Raw genomic sequence first — 20,369 nt, 5'->3', positions numbered from 1 at the left:
ACTAGAGAAGTGGGTTTCTTGAATAAGTATTATATCGAAGTTGTTATCGATTACATAATCGCGAAATTCTGGGAATTTCGCTCGAATGCCTGCCGCATTCCACGTACAAAAAAAAAATTTTTTTTTTGCAATAACGGACCCTATTTGCACAAATTCATAAAAGCGGACCCTGGTTGAAAGAATGTGAGTAATTTTTTCACAATTTCACGAAAAACGGACCTTTCACAAAATGTCTGGACAGACCCCTGAATACATAATATCGTATAAAAAATATCGGGTTTTAAAAAATATGTGGAAATTAAAAGCAATAACAGACAACAAAAAAAAGTAAATGATCAAATGCGCGATTTAAATTTCCCATATCGCCTAAAATAGATCGGGATGTCTAAAAGCTATGTGAAAATCAATGTCAATCAATAACTGCCGAAAATACAATCAAAATAGATTTACGATATCGGCATAAATTGAGCGCTTCAAAAAGTGATTATTTAAATGCGCGATTATTCAAATTTTACGTGTAAATATTTGCAATAAAGCAAACCAAAATTTTTTACTTCTAAAAAGAACTCTTTTAACAATAGAAAAATTGAAATACCTATATTGCCCAAAAGCAGTCAAAATGACTGCATTGTAAAAGAATAAATAAATAATGTGTAAAAAAAATTTTTTTTAATTAATTTTTAATATTTTTTATATTATTTACAGTTATATAACAAGTTATTAGTATATATTAACAGTATAACAATTATATGTTGTACAAAATTGTTAGAAATTGTGTCATTATATACATCATTGTTTTTCTAATTGAAATTAAAAGCAGTCAAAATGACTTCCTTAGGCAATCTAGTGTTAAGTTCTGCGACAATGTTGCCGCGATTCTGCCACGGATTCATTGAATGTTTTTTCCTCGTTTGCTTTAACGACAAGACGTAATTAAATTTGCTAATAATGAAATTACGTATCATATATTTATCACACCATACCAACACGATCCATTTGATTACATGACTAGGTCGAAAGAGGGAAATAATGAATGGATATCAAAATCACCGATCCATGACAATTTTTTTGAAATGGGTTCTTCGCAAGCATTTTTAAAACGCCGAAGGGTTCGGAACGTGGATGATGGAAAACGAAGTCTTCGAAATTATTCTCCAGAACAGGTTCAATTCTGTTATTTTCTTCCATTAACTGTCTACATAAGGATTACACCGATTTTATTTGGTTTTCCAAGTTTTATTTTTAAATCTACGCGTGGTAATAGAGTTGTTTGAGAGATATTGAGACACATGTCTAGACGATTCCATTTATCGATATTCAGGCTAATACATGCAAAGAAACATAGATTCGATGTCGTGTATGAAAATTGTTAATTTTCATGTTACAAAATGATAGGTCCACTAACATACAATCAAAGGCTTTATAAAATATAGCTTTTTAAGATTATTATGTTAAGAGTTCACCCGCAAGGGGATTATGGACCAATTATCGCACGTTAACAAATTTTTCCTTCATGATGGATTTATGATTCTTAAAAAGATGTCTATTTTTTGGTCACTCGTTAACACTGTAACTTGTTCTTTTTGGTGGCCTTTATTCAAAACTTCAAAAATTCAACATAAAACAACATTTTCTCTTGCGTATACTACCTAGATTAACCCTCTTAGGACTGGTAGAAGAAAAAAGAGCTTCCCCAGACCAGGCCAGACCCGCACGCTGAGTGTTAAAACGTACTGAAGAGTACTAAATACGAGAATACCGATTTCAGATCACGACAGTGTGATCTCGGCTGCTAAAGTCAAAAAGATTGGTTTCGTGTATGATACAATGGGCAGTGAAAAAGAGAAACGAGTGATCACGTATGTGTTCAAGGTTTAGCAGAGTTTTAATTAAATGATAGCGTAATTATTTAATTAAAAACTTTTAATCAAAAATTTTTTTATCAATATAACTGTGATTTTTTCCTCGCAAAAACTGTTGTATTATATATAAAAAATATTTTCTAAAATCATTCGGATCAAAATATTAAAAAAGGCTATCTTTAAATCAATCAAAAGTATTTGTGTATAATATTGAATGCGTATAAAATATAAAGCTTTCACATACATTCAATTTTTAGAAAATCTGCCATAAAAATGACGCATTTTATCATTTTAAAGATTTTAAAAAATATCTCATAAAAATTAATCCTAAGTAAATACTTACTGCTAGAGGAAAAAAAAAATCAAGCTTTTGTATTTTTTTTAGACGCTTTTAAATATTTCAAATTTAAAAAAGCTTTCCTTATATCAATTGAAAGTGTGTAATTATTGCTAGGGGGAAAAAATCAAGCCTTTGTGTTTATTTTTAGAAAAAATGCATCTTAAAAATGACGCTTTTTAAAATAGCTCTCACTAAATTAATCAGAAGTGTGTTACTAGTGTTACGAAAAAGTAAGAAAAAAAATCAAGCTTATGTATTATTTAATTAACAATAAAAAAAAATTAAGCAAATGTATTACCTTTCTTTCCTTTTTTTTTTTTTTTTTNTTTTTTTTTTTTTTTTTTTTTTTTTTTTTTTTTTTTTTTTTTTTTTTTTTTTTTAGAAAATGTACTTAAAAAATGACGTTTTTTAAAGTTCCGAGTTCAGGATATAGTTGCATTTTAATCATATTAGCGCTGATAATAATTAAATAAACGCCGGACGGAATAATAATTTGTTTGCTAGATCGTCTACGTATCATTAGTTTAAAAACTAATTATGGCTCTTTTTTCATGTCCGAATCATTTCGACTTATGACGTAAGGGAACACTAGAATCTCGGAAACTGTCTCGCGTGTTTGTTGCTGACGTTTATTCTACTAAGCTTTAAAAAATATAAATAAATAAACTGAATGAACTAGCACGAACAATAAAAAACTGGAACACAATACTGAGATGCAGCTCACGAGAATTATTTTTTTTTTTACCATTACTTTTGTTTTTATAACATTTTAATGGCTTTTACAATACACTGGAAATGGAAAGCTGTACTAAAAACTAACAACTAGATGGCTTATTCGGTCATTTCAGTTTTTGCATTCCTAATGTGATTTGTATAAAGCATTATATTCAATCATGAATTTTCATAGAGGAAAACTTTTTGTACGTGTTTCCCTTATTATATCTTAAAGCCGGTTCATATTTAGTGATACGACATTTATCAATGGTGATAATTTATAATAAAACATGAAATTACTAGTTTCAACTTCCTCTCTAATATGAAAAACAATCGCCATTGAATTTTTTTTCTACTTGCCTTATCGCCAAATTGCCAAGTGATTGCAACAGTTTCGTGCCCTATTTGAACCCAAGTGAACAACATTCTTATTAAAAATAAACAAACAAATAAATAAAAGATTTATGGGCGATTTCACATCGGATCAATCAGAAATTAAAATTTTTTTTCCCTCCCGGTTTTTTTCTCTTTTTTTTTATGAATATGATTGTATTTACAATTGGTACCAAGATATTTTAAGCGTAGATACAAATAATTCACAAAATACGTATTTTTTTTTTTGGACAAATATATTAAGTAATTTCATGCTTCATGAACGGGAGAAAAACGTGTAAAAGCCATTATTCACCAGTATTGCATTCTCATTCATTTTTTATAACTGTTTCTCAATGTATTCAGGGGTCTGTCCAGAAATTATGTGAAAGGTCCTTTTTTGTAAAATTGTGAAAAAATTACTCGTAATTTGTGAATATGAAATAAACGTTAAGTCACATTTTTTCAACCAGGGTTCGCTTTTGAGAATTTGTGCAAATAGGGTCCGTTATTGCAAAAAAACTTTTTCAAGGAGTTTTTAAATTGTGAAGACATACAAGATTATGCTCAACACTTTAAAATTATAATTAAAAAAATTAAATTTTAAAAAATAAACAGCAATTGTTTCTACTATTTTAGATATGCAACATACAAGTATTTGGTATTTAGCCTATACTGTTGAAAGCAGAATATTCATTTCGGACGAATAAAGGAAGGAGCGTCTGCCGAAGACAAAACTTAGTTCGTTTGCATTTGTCTTTCTCCCCCCCCCCCCNATGTCTACTAGTATAAACGAACTTTTATTTTTCTCAATCATCACTAGATACAGTGACTAATAGAAAATAAACTGTTGGATTATTTCAAAAATTGTTTTTTACTTCAAAACTAGAGTGGCACTTTTCTTTGTTTTAGGAAATGAAAATAAAATAAATAAATAAAAAAACTAAATATACCACATTTTAAAAAAATATTACGAAAAATACCATACCCCTTTTTTTGGTGAAAAAATACTACCGTAGTATTAAAAATACTACGTCTGGCAACCCTGTTACTATGAATTTCTTGTTTTTCAGTGTTACCAACAAATATCGAAAGAAGCAGAATAATTTAATTTTTATTTCAAAGTTTATGTAAAAAAATATTGATAAAAGGTGGACTTATTCACAATGGCTTCTGAAATTATTATAAAATATATTCAGAAGCTATTAAAAAAAGGGCTGTCTGACCTAAAAAAAAGTAACCAACGAGTAAATCCTTTAATAACTAAGAAGATTATTATTTATTTCATCAAAATTTCCAAAAATCAGAAAATATCAAAAAATGGACTTAACCGCATTGGCTTCTCTGAGCGGCTCATATGCAGGGAAAAAATTACGCTTTTTCCTTAGATACCATAGGTCGACGTTTTAAGTGCATTTTAACATTATGTTAAATTAATTGCTCACATTAATTCTTTACAATTATTTGTTGTTTATGTTCTTTTGTAATTTTCTCCAGAAAAATAATAAATAACGAATTAATTTTGACACGAACTTTTTCAAAAACCCAGTACTTCTTTCAAAAAAAAAAAAAATTAGGTATGAAATTTATTTTGTTTTCTGATTTTATTTGAAAATAAATTGAATTTTAAACTGTTTTCCTTTAAGATTTTTCATAACACCTCTTTTTTTTAAATTTACATAGCTGCAAATGATTGAAAGTATAATTCAAAATAATACAAAGCAATAAGATTGAAAAGAACGAATAACATTAAGTCTACTAAGCTCATGGTTATATACTCAATTAGTAAATTTTTAAGACTGAGAGTTATATGCATAAATTCAGATGAATAACTAAAGGAATTTATAAATTAATTTAGCATATATACGACAATTTTCGGAAAATTATAAATATTGCATCAAAAGTTTCTGAAACATTTTGTGGAATATTTGAAGGCACAATCTTTTTGGGAAGAGGGTCACCAAAATTAATTATAATAATCTGTCCACAATAAATGTAAATTTCATTCGAATTAATAATAATTTAATTATTCCTTAGACTGGTAAGAATGTCCAGTTTTAATTGCATTAGTTTTCTTCTTAGAAAATTCAAACGATAACATCATACTTTGTCTATTTTTAAATTTTTTCTTTATTATTCTTATTAAATAAGGCTATAATATTACTAACTATAATTATAAAATAATTTTATTAGTTTATTTTAACATATTTATTACTTTTATTGAATATAATACACGGATCATTCATTGAGAACAGGTTACGATCGGTAAATACAAAATAATTTACAAAATTTCTAACAATCTACATATATCTATAATTGCTTTACTAGCCAAATCGATTAACTCTGAATTTCTTAAAATCATAGTTCCTAAGCATTTGATTGCCGATTAACTGTATAAATTTAAAAAAAAAATAATTTTTCTTACAACACAAATTTATTTTTTTTATAGTTAATGAGCAATAAATGATTTATTTCAAAAATATTTACTTATTCATTCAGATCAGTATTTATAATTGTTTAATACAGTCCATCGATTAGGTATTCATTGTATCGGATAACGTTAAATATACATCCTGAAATATCGCAGTAATATAATTCATTGTAATTTTGCAATAAGATGAACTTAGCCAATATGAATCCTATCTAGTTGAATATTTTAGGAATAAAAATGTCATCACTCGCACAAATATTTGATATTGAGTAAAACTTTATGCGTGCCACACTTTGTCCGAGTAGTGATTGTGTCATACAACCTTGATAATTGAAGCAGGGCGTTTTATGGCTGATACAAAAAAAAAAAAAAAATCCCATGATGCAATTACCCAAAATGAAGTTTATGCTACTCTTGGGTAAGAATCATAGATAATGAGAAAATGTATTTGAAAAGATGAAAAAAATTCAAATTGTCAGATCTTTTGAAAAAGCCGCAAAAAAATTCTATTTCATCTCACACAAGTTTAGTTTATTCTCTAAAAAAGAAACGTAAAAACACTTTCACCCTTCTTATTCCTTAAATCTCTATCACTTCTTCTTATAATGTGGAAGATAAAATAAAATTTTAGGCACTTACCCTACTAGATATGGGAATGACCTCCCGACCCCGACGTAATGCAGGGGCTCGAAGAATCTTCCTGGGTCCCGAGGAAGATTTATCCATCTGGAAATACAAAAATAAAAAAGAACGTTACGAATATATATTTTTTTGATCCAGTTTATTATTACTATCTTAACACATTCAAAATAGAAATTATGGTAATCTTAAAAAAAGAAAGACTAGTTCTTTATTATCGAGTCTAAACTACTGAAGCAAGAAACATGAAATTTGGTTCCTTTCATGACGTAGGCAACCTACTAAAAGCAGAGTTTATTGATATTTCACCACTAAGGGAGTTAGTTGAAAGGGAAAATAGGGGTTGAAGATTGATTATAAAAAACCACCGATTTTGTAACAAGTGATAGTTAAGTAGCGTTAAATAATTAGTTAGAGATCCATTTTGTCAGACAATCTTAGTTAGGTAGTGATAGGTAAGGTATTTATTTAAAATAATTTAGGATTCCAGTGCGTCTACCACTACAAAAATACAATTCTAATTCACTAGCATATAAGACATTGTTAACTCGATTCTATGTTAGGGGTACGATGAAGGTTGACATCGTCGATAGCACCATCACCACATTGGTGACCTTCGAACGAGTTGTGAACTCGATGGATGGTCCACATCGAACAGTTGACTTGCTACTTGTGACTGCGACATTATCAGCCTCCTAGCACTGTTGCTACTCTGTCTCCCTCACACAAAACGTCGGTCTGTATACACTCGACTGTTAATGGCAACACATGAGCGACCAGGATTGTGAACTTAATGCAACTCTCACGATCAGCATTTAAAAGTACGGTGATCTTATTACAGCTCTCCTGGCTTCTCACAAAACAGCAATGAACCAACTAGTGATATCCGTTGATAGAATTCTATGACGGATATAATTCTGGTGGGGGAGTACTGTAGTGCGCCTACCACTACAAAAATACAAATCCAATTCAATAGAACATAAGACATGTTAACTCGATTCCATGTTTGGGTACCTTTTCATAAATGAAGGTTGACATTGTAGATAACTCTTATCCATACAAGGATTTTTATAGAAATAAAAACTTAGTTGAAGTAAATGCTTGGATTTATATTCGATCTTTTCAAAAATGGCCGTAGAAATTCTAAACATAAACGGTGTCACATACTCTCAGACAGATCATTGGTGAAGGAGCTTGCCTTTTTCGAGCAACAGCATACGCAATACTCAAGTTACGGTTCGAGGTAGCATTGAGACGAATTTTCTATCTCATTTCAAGACAGAGATGGAAATAATTTAAATAATTCTGCAGCCTACTATACTGATATGTCCTGAACTATTTATGGTGGTTAGTGTCATTTAAGAGTTGCTGGACAGATTTGAAATTACTATTAAAACTATATCAGCGGTCTGTTTAGAAGAAATTTGGGTCCGTTAACGGATCCTTTACAAAATATCTTTTCATGAAAACGGACCCTTCACAAAATATTTTAACTTAAAAACGGACCCTTCACAAAATAATTTTTCTTTAAATCGGTACTTTCACAAATTTGTTTATCTTCATTATTGTTTTGTTAATCGAATAAACCCTTCCCAGGAAGGGGAGGGAGGGAGAAAGACAGACGTAAACGAACTAAATTTTGTCTTTCGCAGACGCTTCTTCCTTTATTCGTCCGATATTAATATTCTGCGTTCAGCAGTATAGGCTAAATGCCAAATATTTGTATGTTGCATCNTTTACGTTTATTTTATATTCACAAATTGCGAGTAATTTTTTCACAATTTTACAAAAAACGGACCTTTCACAAAATGTCTGGACAGACCCCTGTTAGTTTTAACAACAGGGTTAAAATAAAATACTTGCTCATTATCATTTTTGTTATTTACAGCCATATTCATTGCATTATATTACTATCTTGCAGGGCACAAAGGATTATGGAATATTTCTAAAGATAATCACAGATATATTTATATTCATTTAAATTTTATCATACTTTTTATCTTTTTTTAAATTTACTATTGATGTGAATTTTTTTCAAAGCATAAAAAATTATAACACTTATATTAATTTTAGTTAATTTACTAATTTATGATTAAAGTTTTTCAGTACATTTAAGATATTTTCAGCGATGTTTAGTTTTAAAAAAATTTTGACAATATCGGGAACATGAAAACAGTTAAAAATGTACCTCTACGCGGGCAAAGCCGTAGTCATTGGGTAGCAGTTGGTAAAATAGTATAATGTGGTTTCTCAGTGGATAGAGTGCTCGTCTCCCAATGAGGTGGACCGGGTTCAAATCCCGGCGATAGCTGGTTGATTCGAATTCCGCCCCCGGTTCGCACAGTGGCAGACGAATTATGGGTTTGAGTCCTATTACTATCAGGCAAGGTTTCCGCGGTTTTCCTCTCCATGTAACGCAAAAGCGGGTTAGTTCCATCAAAAAGTCCTTCACGAAGGCAAATTTCTCTCAATACTTTATCCAGGAGTTCCCTTGTTTTCTGGATTTGGTTCAAAATTACAAGGCTACGGAATTGAACATAAGTAGTCGTAAACTGAAAATTTATTACTCTTATAAAAAATTTATCAAAATGCTTTTTAATGGCAATGTTGTACGCCATTTATTTTTGAATAATAATAATTTATAAGCATAAAAAAGGGCAATACACCGACACAATCGCTGCATTGAGCCATCCAATACGCCAGTGTTTCCCAAACTTATGACTTCTGTGTACCCTTTCTAAATTTTTCGTAATGCTGTGTACCACTAATAAAAAAATTAATATATTTTTTACACAAAAGTTAAAAATCACAACTGGTTGTTGACCCCACTAATTGTTAAATNAAAAAAAAAAAAAAAAAAAAAAAAAAAAAAAAAAAAAAAAAAAAAAGCCAATAGAAAAATACGTAATCGTAAATTTCCAGGCTAGCTTTGTTTTTAAATAAAAATTTTTTAAATTTTCGCTTGTTGCAAGATATTTCGTACAAGAGCGCGTACCCGCGCTAAACTGATCCCGTACCCCTGGGGGTACGCGTACCACACTTTGGGAAACACTGCAATACGCTGTATTGGATGACTGCTTACCATGTTCATCTTGTTTGCGTACAGTGTTCTTTTTTCTTACCTCTTCCTTTTTTCGAATACGATTATTACCACAAAGAGTGTGTAGCGAAGTTCTGGATGAAATTTTTTTTTTTACGTTTCTAGAATTTTTAAGCTTTTTATGCTATAATTTTCAAAATTACTTTTTTTACAATTTTCTAAAATTTACAAGTTAGCGAAATATTAAACGGTATAAAATCATTTCCTTAAATCTTAACTTTTTCAGCACAAACTTAAGCAGCATTAAACTTTCTTACATTTCAGTAAAAAAGAAAATTTAAATGAAAGATTTCGATTTAAAAAGTGCAAAATACGTTATAAACATATCAGTCCTAAAGTGAAATAAGAAATTATAAGAATGTATAGTGCGCAAAAATAAAATAAAAATCTTAATGGTTTATTTCAACTTATTCTTAATAGTTCGAAGGGGGGGGGGGCATGACCTCAAATATGCTAATTAATTAGTGCAAACCCCTGTGGCAGAATCGCAGCGACCCGGCGACATTGTCGCAGAACGTCAGAGTTCTAGCAGAACGATTTTTCTTTTGAATAGGAGAAAAATTTAGTTTTCTTTTCCACAGAAATTTACACCTATTAGTTGACTCATGCATTTAGATAATCACTTTTTGACGCGCTCAATAAGATTTAAAAATGAGTTATACAAAAGAAGAAAAAAAGTATTTCTGCCTCAAGAATACAAAATTTGATAGACTTAGAAGTTAAACATTTCCTTTACTTTTTTTTTCTTCAAAAATTCAAATTTTCACGGGTTATGTCAGGTTTTGAAAATACTCAGGCTTTTCCGTGTCCGTTTGACACCTTTGCTATATCAAAAATACAATTATTATCATTCAATTTAGTTAGCTAACACAATTTAACAGCATCAGCTTTTATAAAGTTGTCAAATACAAAATAAAAAAATAATTATCTACAATCTAGCTACCAAATATTATTAGTCATATCAAATTGTATTTAGTTGTATAGTACAATTAGCTAAATCAAATACAAAACTAAATAAAATTGATGCACAACTTTCTGGTTGTTATATCTGTGCTAAAAAATATCATTTTACAGCTTGTATTCAGCTATATCAGTTTGCATTTAGCCAGGGTTGGCAAGGTTTAGGACAGAATGGATTAATCCACGGTTTAAACCGTCCTGTCCAAAGCCCCTTTGTCTAAAACCCCTTTACTCAAATTATGTCACAATTTTATCTGAACAATATTTAAGAGGTAAAATAAACATAGAACTAATAACACTTTGATAATTAAATTTACTACAGAATATTTGTTTTTAAAAGTATAATGTTTTGTAATATTCTTTGACTTTTCAATTTAAACATTAAACAAAGGAAGATTAATCAGTAATCAAGTTCAATTGGTCCTCTCATTCAATAATACATAACTGGAGTTGTACCTTGCCATACAGATTAAGCTATTAGGGACTAAGTGTTTGGTTAGTCATAAACAGGTTTATTTATCTATAGTATTATTCAAGAATACTGTTATTTCATTCATGTTCAATTCCTTTAGCATAGTGGTGATACATCACCAGTGTCAGTAACTGAAACTTATATTATGCCCTTCAAAACTGCTAATACATTTTTCAGTTATTTTGTATTTTTAATTTAAACTGATATATTTATATTTAAAAACAATTTTTTTAAAAAATAGATGTCTTTTTTATCATTCTGTGATGCAAAAATTATAACATTTTTTTATAAAAATATTGTGAAAAATAAAAGGTTAATTTTTAAACAAATTTAGTATTTTTTTTTAAAAAACCATTATTTTTTAAAATTGCATTATTGGAATATTAAAAATGCAAAAACATTATTTATCCTAACATTATTTATCAGTATTAAAAGCATATTTATATTTAAAGGATTAGGTATTTACTTTTGTTGTTCAATGGATTATGGAGCTTCAAAAATTACAAACCTTTTCCTATTATATTATATTATTTTCTTTTGATAAGTTAAAGTAAATTGTATAAAAAATATCAAATATTTATTGATACCTGTAATTATTATGTGTACAATGGTTACACCTATAGAATTTTTTACCTTTTACCAAAGTTCAAGGTTTTGGACAGTTTTATCCAGTTTAGGACAGTTTTACCCAGTTTAGGACAGTTTTACCCAGTTTAAGACAGTAAAACCCACGTGTCCTGTCCGAAACCAGTTTAGGACGTCCAAAACCCCAACCCTGCATTTAGCTATAGAGTACAATTAGCTAAATCAAATACAAAACTGAATAAAATTGCTACATAACTTGCTGGTAGTTATATCTGTGGTAAAAAATAGCATTTAACACATAGACATTATTAGCTATAAAAATAAAAGTCGTATGATTCCCGTCTCTCAGATAAGAGACTTAATCCCTCTTCTTCTCGCAGATAATAAAATAAAAAATAATAAAAACCTTGGCGAGCCAAGTCGCTTAGCTAATTTTTATACAACACCAGTTACAAAATAATTATCAGTTCATATTTATGTCGAAGAGCTTTCCATAATATATGAGAGACGTCACACGTACACATTCCGACGTTGGAAAAATTTATTACATAAAATTAAAAAGTGAATAAGACTTAATAATCGAAAGAAATATGCATGAATTATTTTAAAAGCAAACATAACAAAATATGCTAGCAAGAAAAATATTTACCTTACAAGGTAAAGCACCGTTCACACGCCTCTTTTTTATAAGTCGTTTCATCAGTTCTGATTTATTCATATTCATTTCGATAACAATTCGTAACAAAGATTAAAATATTTAACTATTCACCAAAATCAACACGATGAAATTTCAGCGCCTATCATCCATTTAACGCTAAGATTCCAACTTTAAATTTGAGGAAATTACACAATTAATAAGAAAGACAAATGTCTTAGAAAAATATGGTAATGAACTATATTAATAAATATTTTTAGCATTGCTTATTGTTAAGCAAAAATTAGGAAATACAAAGTAAATAAGAACTATAAGCCCTATATGAATATAGATTTTTATAAGAGGGCTCATATTAAGAATTAAAACTATGACCATAACAAAAAAAATTTAAATGCGAGATTGGCAACGAGTACAAGATAGATTCATTGTGGTAGATAAAGGATTCCAATTGTTTGTCACTTTAAAGCGAAAGCGCTTTGTGGTTTTACTAAGAAATTAAGAAAATCGTTTTCTGAAGAAAAATACCCAAGAAAATAAAGAATTATCATCAACGCAAGATCAATTAAAAAAAAAAAAATTTTTCTAAATATATGTTTTAAAAAAAAGTTCACTGTTTCAGAAAATTTTCGCCAAGCCTGCTTCTCACTGCCCTCACTGAACAACTGTTAAGGTTAAACAATAAGAAATTTTGCATATTTCTATGGAAATGTTAAAGTTTATAATGCAGTTAATAATTTTTCACTTTGCAGTCAATTAGATTCTTTTAAAAAAAACAGCTAGTCATCATTAAAATTTCTTTAATTTACAAAATCAATTTTTATAAATGTTGAATGACAAAAAAAAAATCAAACTGTTTTTTTGGGGATTTTATATTTTAGTACTAACCTAATAATCTAACAGATATTTTAGCAACTATTAGACTGTTTTATTATAAAAAAATACCAAACGATATATTTTTGCTTGTAATTAGAGCATCAGAATATATATCAGTCTCGCAGATGTATTTTGGAGCGATGCTGTTTTTCTTATAAAAATTTTTTTAGTTGTTTAATTTTGCTCGTTAAGTCTTAAAGTTAAATCTGTTTTATTGGAGTTGGAATTCATTGATGCTCGAAGCACGTAGTTGCCAATCCCTCTATTATACAATAAAATGAAGAAAAAAAAGCATCATCTCTCTAAATCTAAGGTCATAACACAGTTAAATGGTATTCATAGTTTGAGTAAGAAAAAGTGGAATTTTTTAGACCATCAATATATTTGATATGAAAAAAAAGCGCTATAACACAGCTGATTCGATGGTATTTATCAATTTACAAGGATCACAGAGCCAAGTTGCAAAGCCAATACAACAACCAGTATCAAATTTGATAATATTAATTAATATTGATAGTTTTAATAATCGAATACAACAATAGAACGATTATTATAAATAACTAAGTACCAAAAAATATCGCGATTGCATTTAACGACAATTATTGAATACATTATCGTGGGCGTTGATAAGTTAATGAGGAAAAAAGGATGTATAGACCAATGTAAAAAGATATAAATGAGTAAAATTGGAAAAATATCACTAGTATTGTTAAAGATCGGTAATTTTGGTAGTTATCAGTAGTATCAGTTTTAGGGACGAATATTCATGGTGACGACAACGGGAAGGAGCATTCGCCAATAAGTACCATTTTGATTATATAATTATAAGAAAAATAATCAAAATTTGTGAACGTAAAATATTTTTAGATACCTTATAGCAAAGAATTTCAGAATTAAAAGCAGCTGCCTATACATCGCATTGTCCCAGTGTACAATATTTTGAGTAAATATGATAGTATCTCACTCAATTTGTCACGAAATTTTGATATCTCGTCATTCAGTTATTGCACGTAATGACAACTCTCTATACTAGAGATTCTCAACCACTGTGCCGCGGCACTTTCGGGTGCCGCCAAATTCTTAAAATGTGCCGCCAAATATTAGAAATGATACAATAAAAATTATAATGCTTTTTTTAATTATGAGTAAAGTTTAAATTAAAGAAAAGTGTATAAATATATATCTATACATATATATACTTTTTATAATTTTTCCACGCTTTAACCGCTTGAACATCTTTGTCGGCGATTGTATTGTCTCTGACAATCTTAAAATAAGATGGAAGTGTTTAAATTGTATATTACACACAATTTTAAAAAATGTTGTAAGAGCTAATCATTNTGAAGATGCTGAACATATTCTTCTTCACTGTAGTCTCCATGCGAGTGCCCGAATGAATTTAAAGACTGATTTGAGACGTCTTTCAATTTGTTGGCCACCTGTCTTATCAGAACTGGTCAAAAGTATTGAAAGTCTTGCGGCCTTGCGGAATTTTGTTTTTAGTGTAAATTTGTAAATTTTTCTCCTTTTGTTTTTTACTTACAACTGTAAGCCTCATGCTATACTTTGTGGTGCATGAGGAGTTTTAAGTCGTTTAAATTATAAAAAAAAAAAAAAAAATATATGTTTTAAAAAAAAAGTTCACTGTTTCAGAAAATTTTCGCCAAGCCTGCTTCTCACTGCCTTCACTGAACAACTGTTAAGGTTAAACAATAAGAAATTTTGCATATTTCTAGGGAAATGTTAAAGTTTATAATGCATATAATAATTTTTCAACTATGCAGTCATTCAGATTTAAAAAAAAAAAAAAAAACAGCTAGTCATCATTAAAATTTCTTTAATTTACCAAATCAATTTTTATAAATGATGAATGACAAGAATAAAAAATCAAACTGTTTTTTGGGGGATTTTATATTTTAGTACTAACCCAATAATCTAACAGATATTTTAGCAACTATTAGACTGTGTTTTATTATTAAAAAATACCAAAAGATATATTTTTGCTTGTAATTAGAGCATCAGAATATATATCAGTCTCGCAGATGTATTTTGGAGCGATGCTGTTTTTCTTATAGAATTTTTTTTAGTTGCTTAATTTTGCTCGTCAAGTCTTAAAGTTAAATTTGTTTTATTGAAGATTGAAGTTGCCAATCCCTCTATTATACAATAAAAGAAGGGGAAAAAAAAAGCATCTATATAAATCTCGGTCACAGTTAAATGGTATTCATAGTTTGAGTAACAAAACGTGGAACTTTTTAGACCATCAATATATTTGATATGAAAAAAAAAAAAAAAGCGCTATAACACAGCTGATTCGATGGTATCTATCAATTTACAAGGATCACAAAGCCAAGTTGCAAAGCCAATGCAACAACAAATATCAAATTTGATAATATTAATTAATATTGATAGTTTTAATAATCGAATACAACAATAGAACGATTATTATAAATAACTAAGTACCAAAAAATATCGCGATTGCATTTAATGACAATTATTGAATACATTATGTTGGGTGTTGATAAGTTAATAAATGAGTAAAATTGGAAAAATATCACTGGTATTGTTAAAGATCGGTAATTTTGGTAGTTATCAGTAGTAACAGTTTTAGGAACGAATATTCATGTTGACGACGACGCGAAAGAGCATTCGCCGAAACATGGCCCTAACAAGTACCATTTTGATTATAATATTAAAAGAAAAATAATCAAAATTTGCGAACATAAAATATTTTTAGATACCTTATAGGGAAGAATTACAGAATTAAAAGCAGCTGCCTATAAATCGCTTTATCCCACTGTACAATATTTTGAGTAAATATGATAGTATCTCATTCAATTTGTCACGAAATTTTGACATTTCGTCATTCAGTTGTAGCACGTAATGACAACTCTCTCTAGACTCAAAAGGGCACTACAGCATTTTGAAAATAGACGAAAAATTGTATTCCCCCCCCCCCGCCATGAAATAACAATGCAAACGTTTTCAAATTTTTATGTGTGTAAGTAGACTTTACTTAGATGACTTAAAAAAAATAATACTTAAAAGTGCCTTTAAAATAGCAGAAATAACAGGGTCAATATTAGGTGTCATTTTTGGGGTGGGGGGAGAGAAGAAGTAAACGCATAATATTAATTAAAGATAATGAAATAATTTTATTATTAAATCTATAACGGGACACCCTTTTAATATTGGAAGATATGTTAAACATAAAATTTATTTTAAAAAAGCTAACAAATAAATAAAAACAAACAGCTTCATATCTTTTTTTATTATATAAGAACGAGTTTAAAAAAAAACTTTTCTCGAGCTAAATAAATTAATTTTATTTTATTTAAACTTTGTTTTATATAGATATTTTAAAACATAGGTGAGAGCTATAGAAAAAAGGGAGTTCTTTTAGAAAAACACCAAATACTCTTTCCAAGCTCTTTTTTTTAAATTTAAATTTTGACCATTATCAGTTGACAGAAAATGAGATGGCCCTTAACATTTACTTATCAGTCACACTTGCAATTAGAAAAGTAGCAAAGAACTTAAACCAGCTAGCTCGGTAGCTTCTTATCGCATGTTTCCTACAAGTTCAGTCCAAATTGAGAAACAGTTTCGGTTTCAAAAAAGCCCAAAATGCTTACAGTTTGTCGTCGCCAAAAAGTTTTAAGATATGCAAGAGAACTATTACATTTATATTCCTCTTCACTCCGAATAGGAGGATAGGGCTTCGATCATACTTTCCATCTCACTCTATTTGTGGCCAGATATTTTGCCTATCACCATGTCTTTTCTATTGTTTTCAATTCATTTACTATCGTCTTGCGCCAAGTATTTTTCAGGTCTCCCCACTGTCAAAGATACCGATATGGTTTATTGGAGAACAACTTTCTTAGCAATTCCAAAACGATAACCAATAGTTTCCTTACAAATAACTTCTTTAGAAGTGGAAGAATACTACCAATTTACCAAGTGATAAAATAATGTATACATACAAATTTAGAAATTAAAATTTAAATACACGACTTTTTAAAATTGGATAATTCAGAAACAGATTAATTTCGTCGTCCAACTTTAGTAAATCAAAATTTTAAGCTTAAAAATGATGGCTTACCATTATTAAAATTTTTCGATCATTATTAAATAGATTAATAAAAATAAGTATTAATGCCAGCATGGAATTATCTTTGGATAAACGAATTTGTTTTATTGTGCGCATTAATTTTCTTTAATTCCCTTAAAATGTTTCGATCCAATTTGCTGGAAATTTATTTTCCTCATTGCAACTAACCTCAATATTTTGATGGTCAAAAATTCAAATCGGTCAGAAAAAGAAATGTCTATTCAGAGAAAGAACGTTTTTGTGTCTGATTTCGTAACTTAAAATATCGCCTCTGATCTGCTTAACTAGTATAATTAAGATTAGGGTCTCAAACAATAAAATTCAGTCTTAGTACGTAAAAAAAATTCAATTTATTTGATCAAAAAGTAATCAGGATGTTAATTTTTCTTAACACACTGTATACAGTAGTAATAATTATAATAATAATAAAAGTACAGCAGCACTAACAATCAAAGAAAGTCTGAGAGAAAATTTAAATAATTAAAATACTTACAATCAACACTGTTATGTGCTGTAGGTGTGTGAAACTAAAATTTTAATATCACCTTTTTCAAAACAAGAATCCACGCATAATTCCACACTTAAAAAAATCCTGACAGTCGATGAAAGAAACTATCCGAACAACAAACAAAGCATTTCAGCAGTCATTTTTAAAACAACGAAAGTTAAAAAAAGGGTCTGTTACAACCCACCGACCGAAAGGCGACAAAAATATCTCTACACAGAAAGATGCTAAGACAAAAGTATGCTTTCATAGGGGTAGTTTTCATTTCGGAAGCAAAGCATTGAGTAGAGTTTAAAGGCGTTTTATCATTTCTCCCACAAGTAGTTGTAGATAAGAACAAACCACCATTTAAAATTATCACTTCTTATCATGAAACAAAACAATACCATTTTTTATTCAGACTATGAAGGGAAAAAAAAAAAATCTTTTATTGAAACTTTTTCTTCTTCTTCTTTTAAATCACTTACACAAATCAAAATAAAGTCTTAAATGTAGTCTCAATTGCCATCAAACGATAAGTAAATATTTTGGCAGTTTCGTAAAAATATTTGTTCTGAACGCAACGAACCCTCCATGACACCTCAATTGTATTTTGGAATGTAACTTCTAGATTACAAGGCTTCAATACTTTTTTCACTTTATTTTGCTTAGGAAATGGCTGTTAGCAAATTAAAATACGTAAATTTATAGAATTTACATGTACCAAAACGCAATCTTAATGGCTTGGTGCATTACCTTAAATAAGCTAATTATTGCAGACGATATTTTAAGATACTAAATTCGATTCAGACACGTATTGTCTCGGAATAAACATATATTTTCCCCAATAAATCCGGTAAGAGTGTTGAATATGCGCAAACGAGGTTCGGGGAAATTTAAACAGTAAAGGGAAAATTTATGGTCAAATTATAAAGAAACAAATTTTTTTTGGCTGTAAAATAAATAAGTAAATAAATGAAACGAGAAAAAATGCTGCTTTTCTCCGTAAAAAAGTTTCAAAAATGACTGAAAAAAAATCGAACCAAGTCAATAAAATCCTGATACTTTTAATACAATATTATATTGCGATAGGGAAATCCTTTTATAAAATATTACGATATTTTTAAATATATATACTGATTTGAATACAATCGTGCACAATAAATTTTAATATTTGAGGAGCTCGATTTGCACAGATTCCATCATAAATTCATGCGGAGCTTCAATCGCATCTTTAGGCAGATATTGCAACAAACTTTTCAAAGATTTTTTTCTAAAATCTCGATATTTTCATACGTATTCTTACGATACTTTACTCGAAACTTGATTTAACGCATTTAATTATTGATTTTTTGATTTGGCAACCCCAGTGTTTTCACAATTAATCGTACACGGCGTTTAAAATGCTAATATATTTCATAAGACAAGCGATATTCGTATTGTTCACTTTTAATCACCTTTTGTTACAGTTTACAGTTATATATAAATAGCCCATCTTCACTGATTCCATGAATAACCCATGTTTTTCGGCTATTGTTGATTTTCGGAAGGGTTTCTTATCTTAATTTTAGCATTTTTTACAGGCCATTTTTTCAAATCCTACTATTTTTCATATGTTATTATTTACGACCTGCGAAATTTAAATAACGCATTTGAATCTCTACTTTTGGATGCAAAAGTTTTTAAAGTAGTCTTTTTTTTCAGGTTTTTAAAATACCGATATTTTTAATACCATATTATTTATTATACGCAGGAGCTATTACAATCACACATTTAAGTGATCACTTTTTGGTGCATCCGTTTCATATGATTTTGCCATTAATCCAGTTTTGACGTCGATCTTTTTTTTTTTCCCTTTTAAAAATGCAAAAATATCGCCATCATTAGAAATAAGTGTGTATATATGTGAATGCACATATCTATTGAATATAAACAGGGTTGGCACGATTTTGCCGCAGGTAGAAAAAATCATGGTAAAAACCGTCCTTGGAAAAACAGGTTTTTGCCAAGCAAAGTGGCAAAAACCTATATTTTCCAAAATGAGAGGACGAAAACACATTTTTGATACAAAATTATTCCTAAAATTGAAATATATACTATAAATATACAGGGTGATTCTAAAAAGATGGGCAAAATTTTAGGAAGTGATAGTACACACACAAGCAAACAATTTTTATCAAAGAATGCACGTTTGAAAACAAAACGCAAAGGTGCTGGCGCATTTGGAAAGTTGTTTGATGCAAACGTGAAAGTTCCATTACTGTTGCGAGTTACTGCGATGCGTTATTTGTCGCCAAGCTTTCGGCCGCTGCAGGGTAAGTTCGTGATATGCCTGGTGTGTTTCATAATGTTCGCCCATCTTTTCTTCGCCGTTGTACAGCGTGCATAGCCGCTGCCGGCCACTATTTTGAACACTTATTGTAATCACATGCCATTAAATTTGTTTTTAAAACTTAACTTCATCGTTCTTTGCGTTTTTGCCTCATATAAGAACATAAACTTTGACGCCCTCTAGCGGTTTTGCGTTTTGTTTTCGACCATGCTTTTCTTGATAAAAATTTTTTGCTTGGGTGTGTACCAGTGGCGTAGCGAGGGGGGAGCAAGGGGGGGGGGCATCATGCCCCGGGCGCTACACACAAAGGGGCGCCAAATGGTCAGCAAAACAAAANGTTTCATAATGTTCGCCCATCTTTTCTTCGCCGTTGTACAGCGTGCATAGCCGCTGCCGGCCACTATTTTGAACACTTATTGTAATCACATGCCATTAA

General features: G+C 29.6%; 1 protein-coding gene across 2 annotated transcripts in view; it reads right to left on the bottom strand.

Annotated features, from left to right (window-relative positions):
• The window catches only part of LOC107456011 (mitogen-activated protein kinase-binding protein 1), an 86,285-nt gene that overhangs the window by 59,940 nt on the left and 5,976 nt on the right, over nt 1–20,369 (bottom strand). The window contains exons 1-2 of one of the 2 annotated variants that reach the window (XM_043051177.2): nt 17,611–17,908; nt 6,359–6,445 (exon numbers count right to left, since the gene is read on the bottom strand). In XM_043051177.2, the coding sequence (XP_042907111.1) occupies nt 6,359–6,445 (87 nt within the window). In that variant the 5' untranslated portion in view covers nt 17,611–17,908. Of the gene's footprint in view, nt 1–6,358; nt 6,446–17,610; nt 17,909–20,369 lie in introns of those variants that run through there. The other variant, XM_016073776.3, reaches the window with a different exon arrangement.

The sequence above is a fragment of the Parasteatoda tepidariorum genome, chromosome 8 (genome assembly GCF_043381705.1).
Source record: "Parasteatoda tepidariorum isolate YZ-2023 chromosome 8, CAS_Ptep_4.0, whole genome shotgun sequence".
Classification (NCBI taxonomy): Eukaryota; Metazoa; Arthropoda; class Arachnida; order Araneae; family Theridiidae; genus Parasteatoda; species Parasteatoda tepidariorum.
The sequence above is the reverse complement of the archived record's forward strand: the minus strand, read 5'-3'. Positions and strand labels throughout refer to the sequence as shown.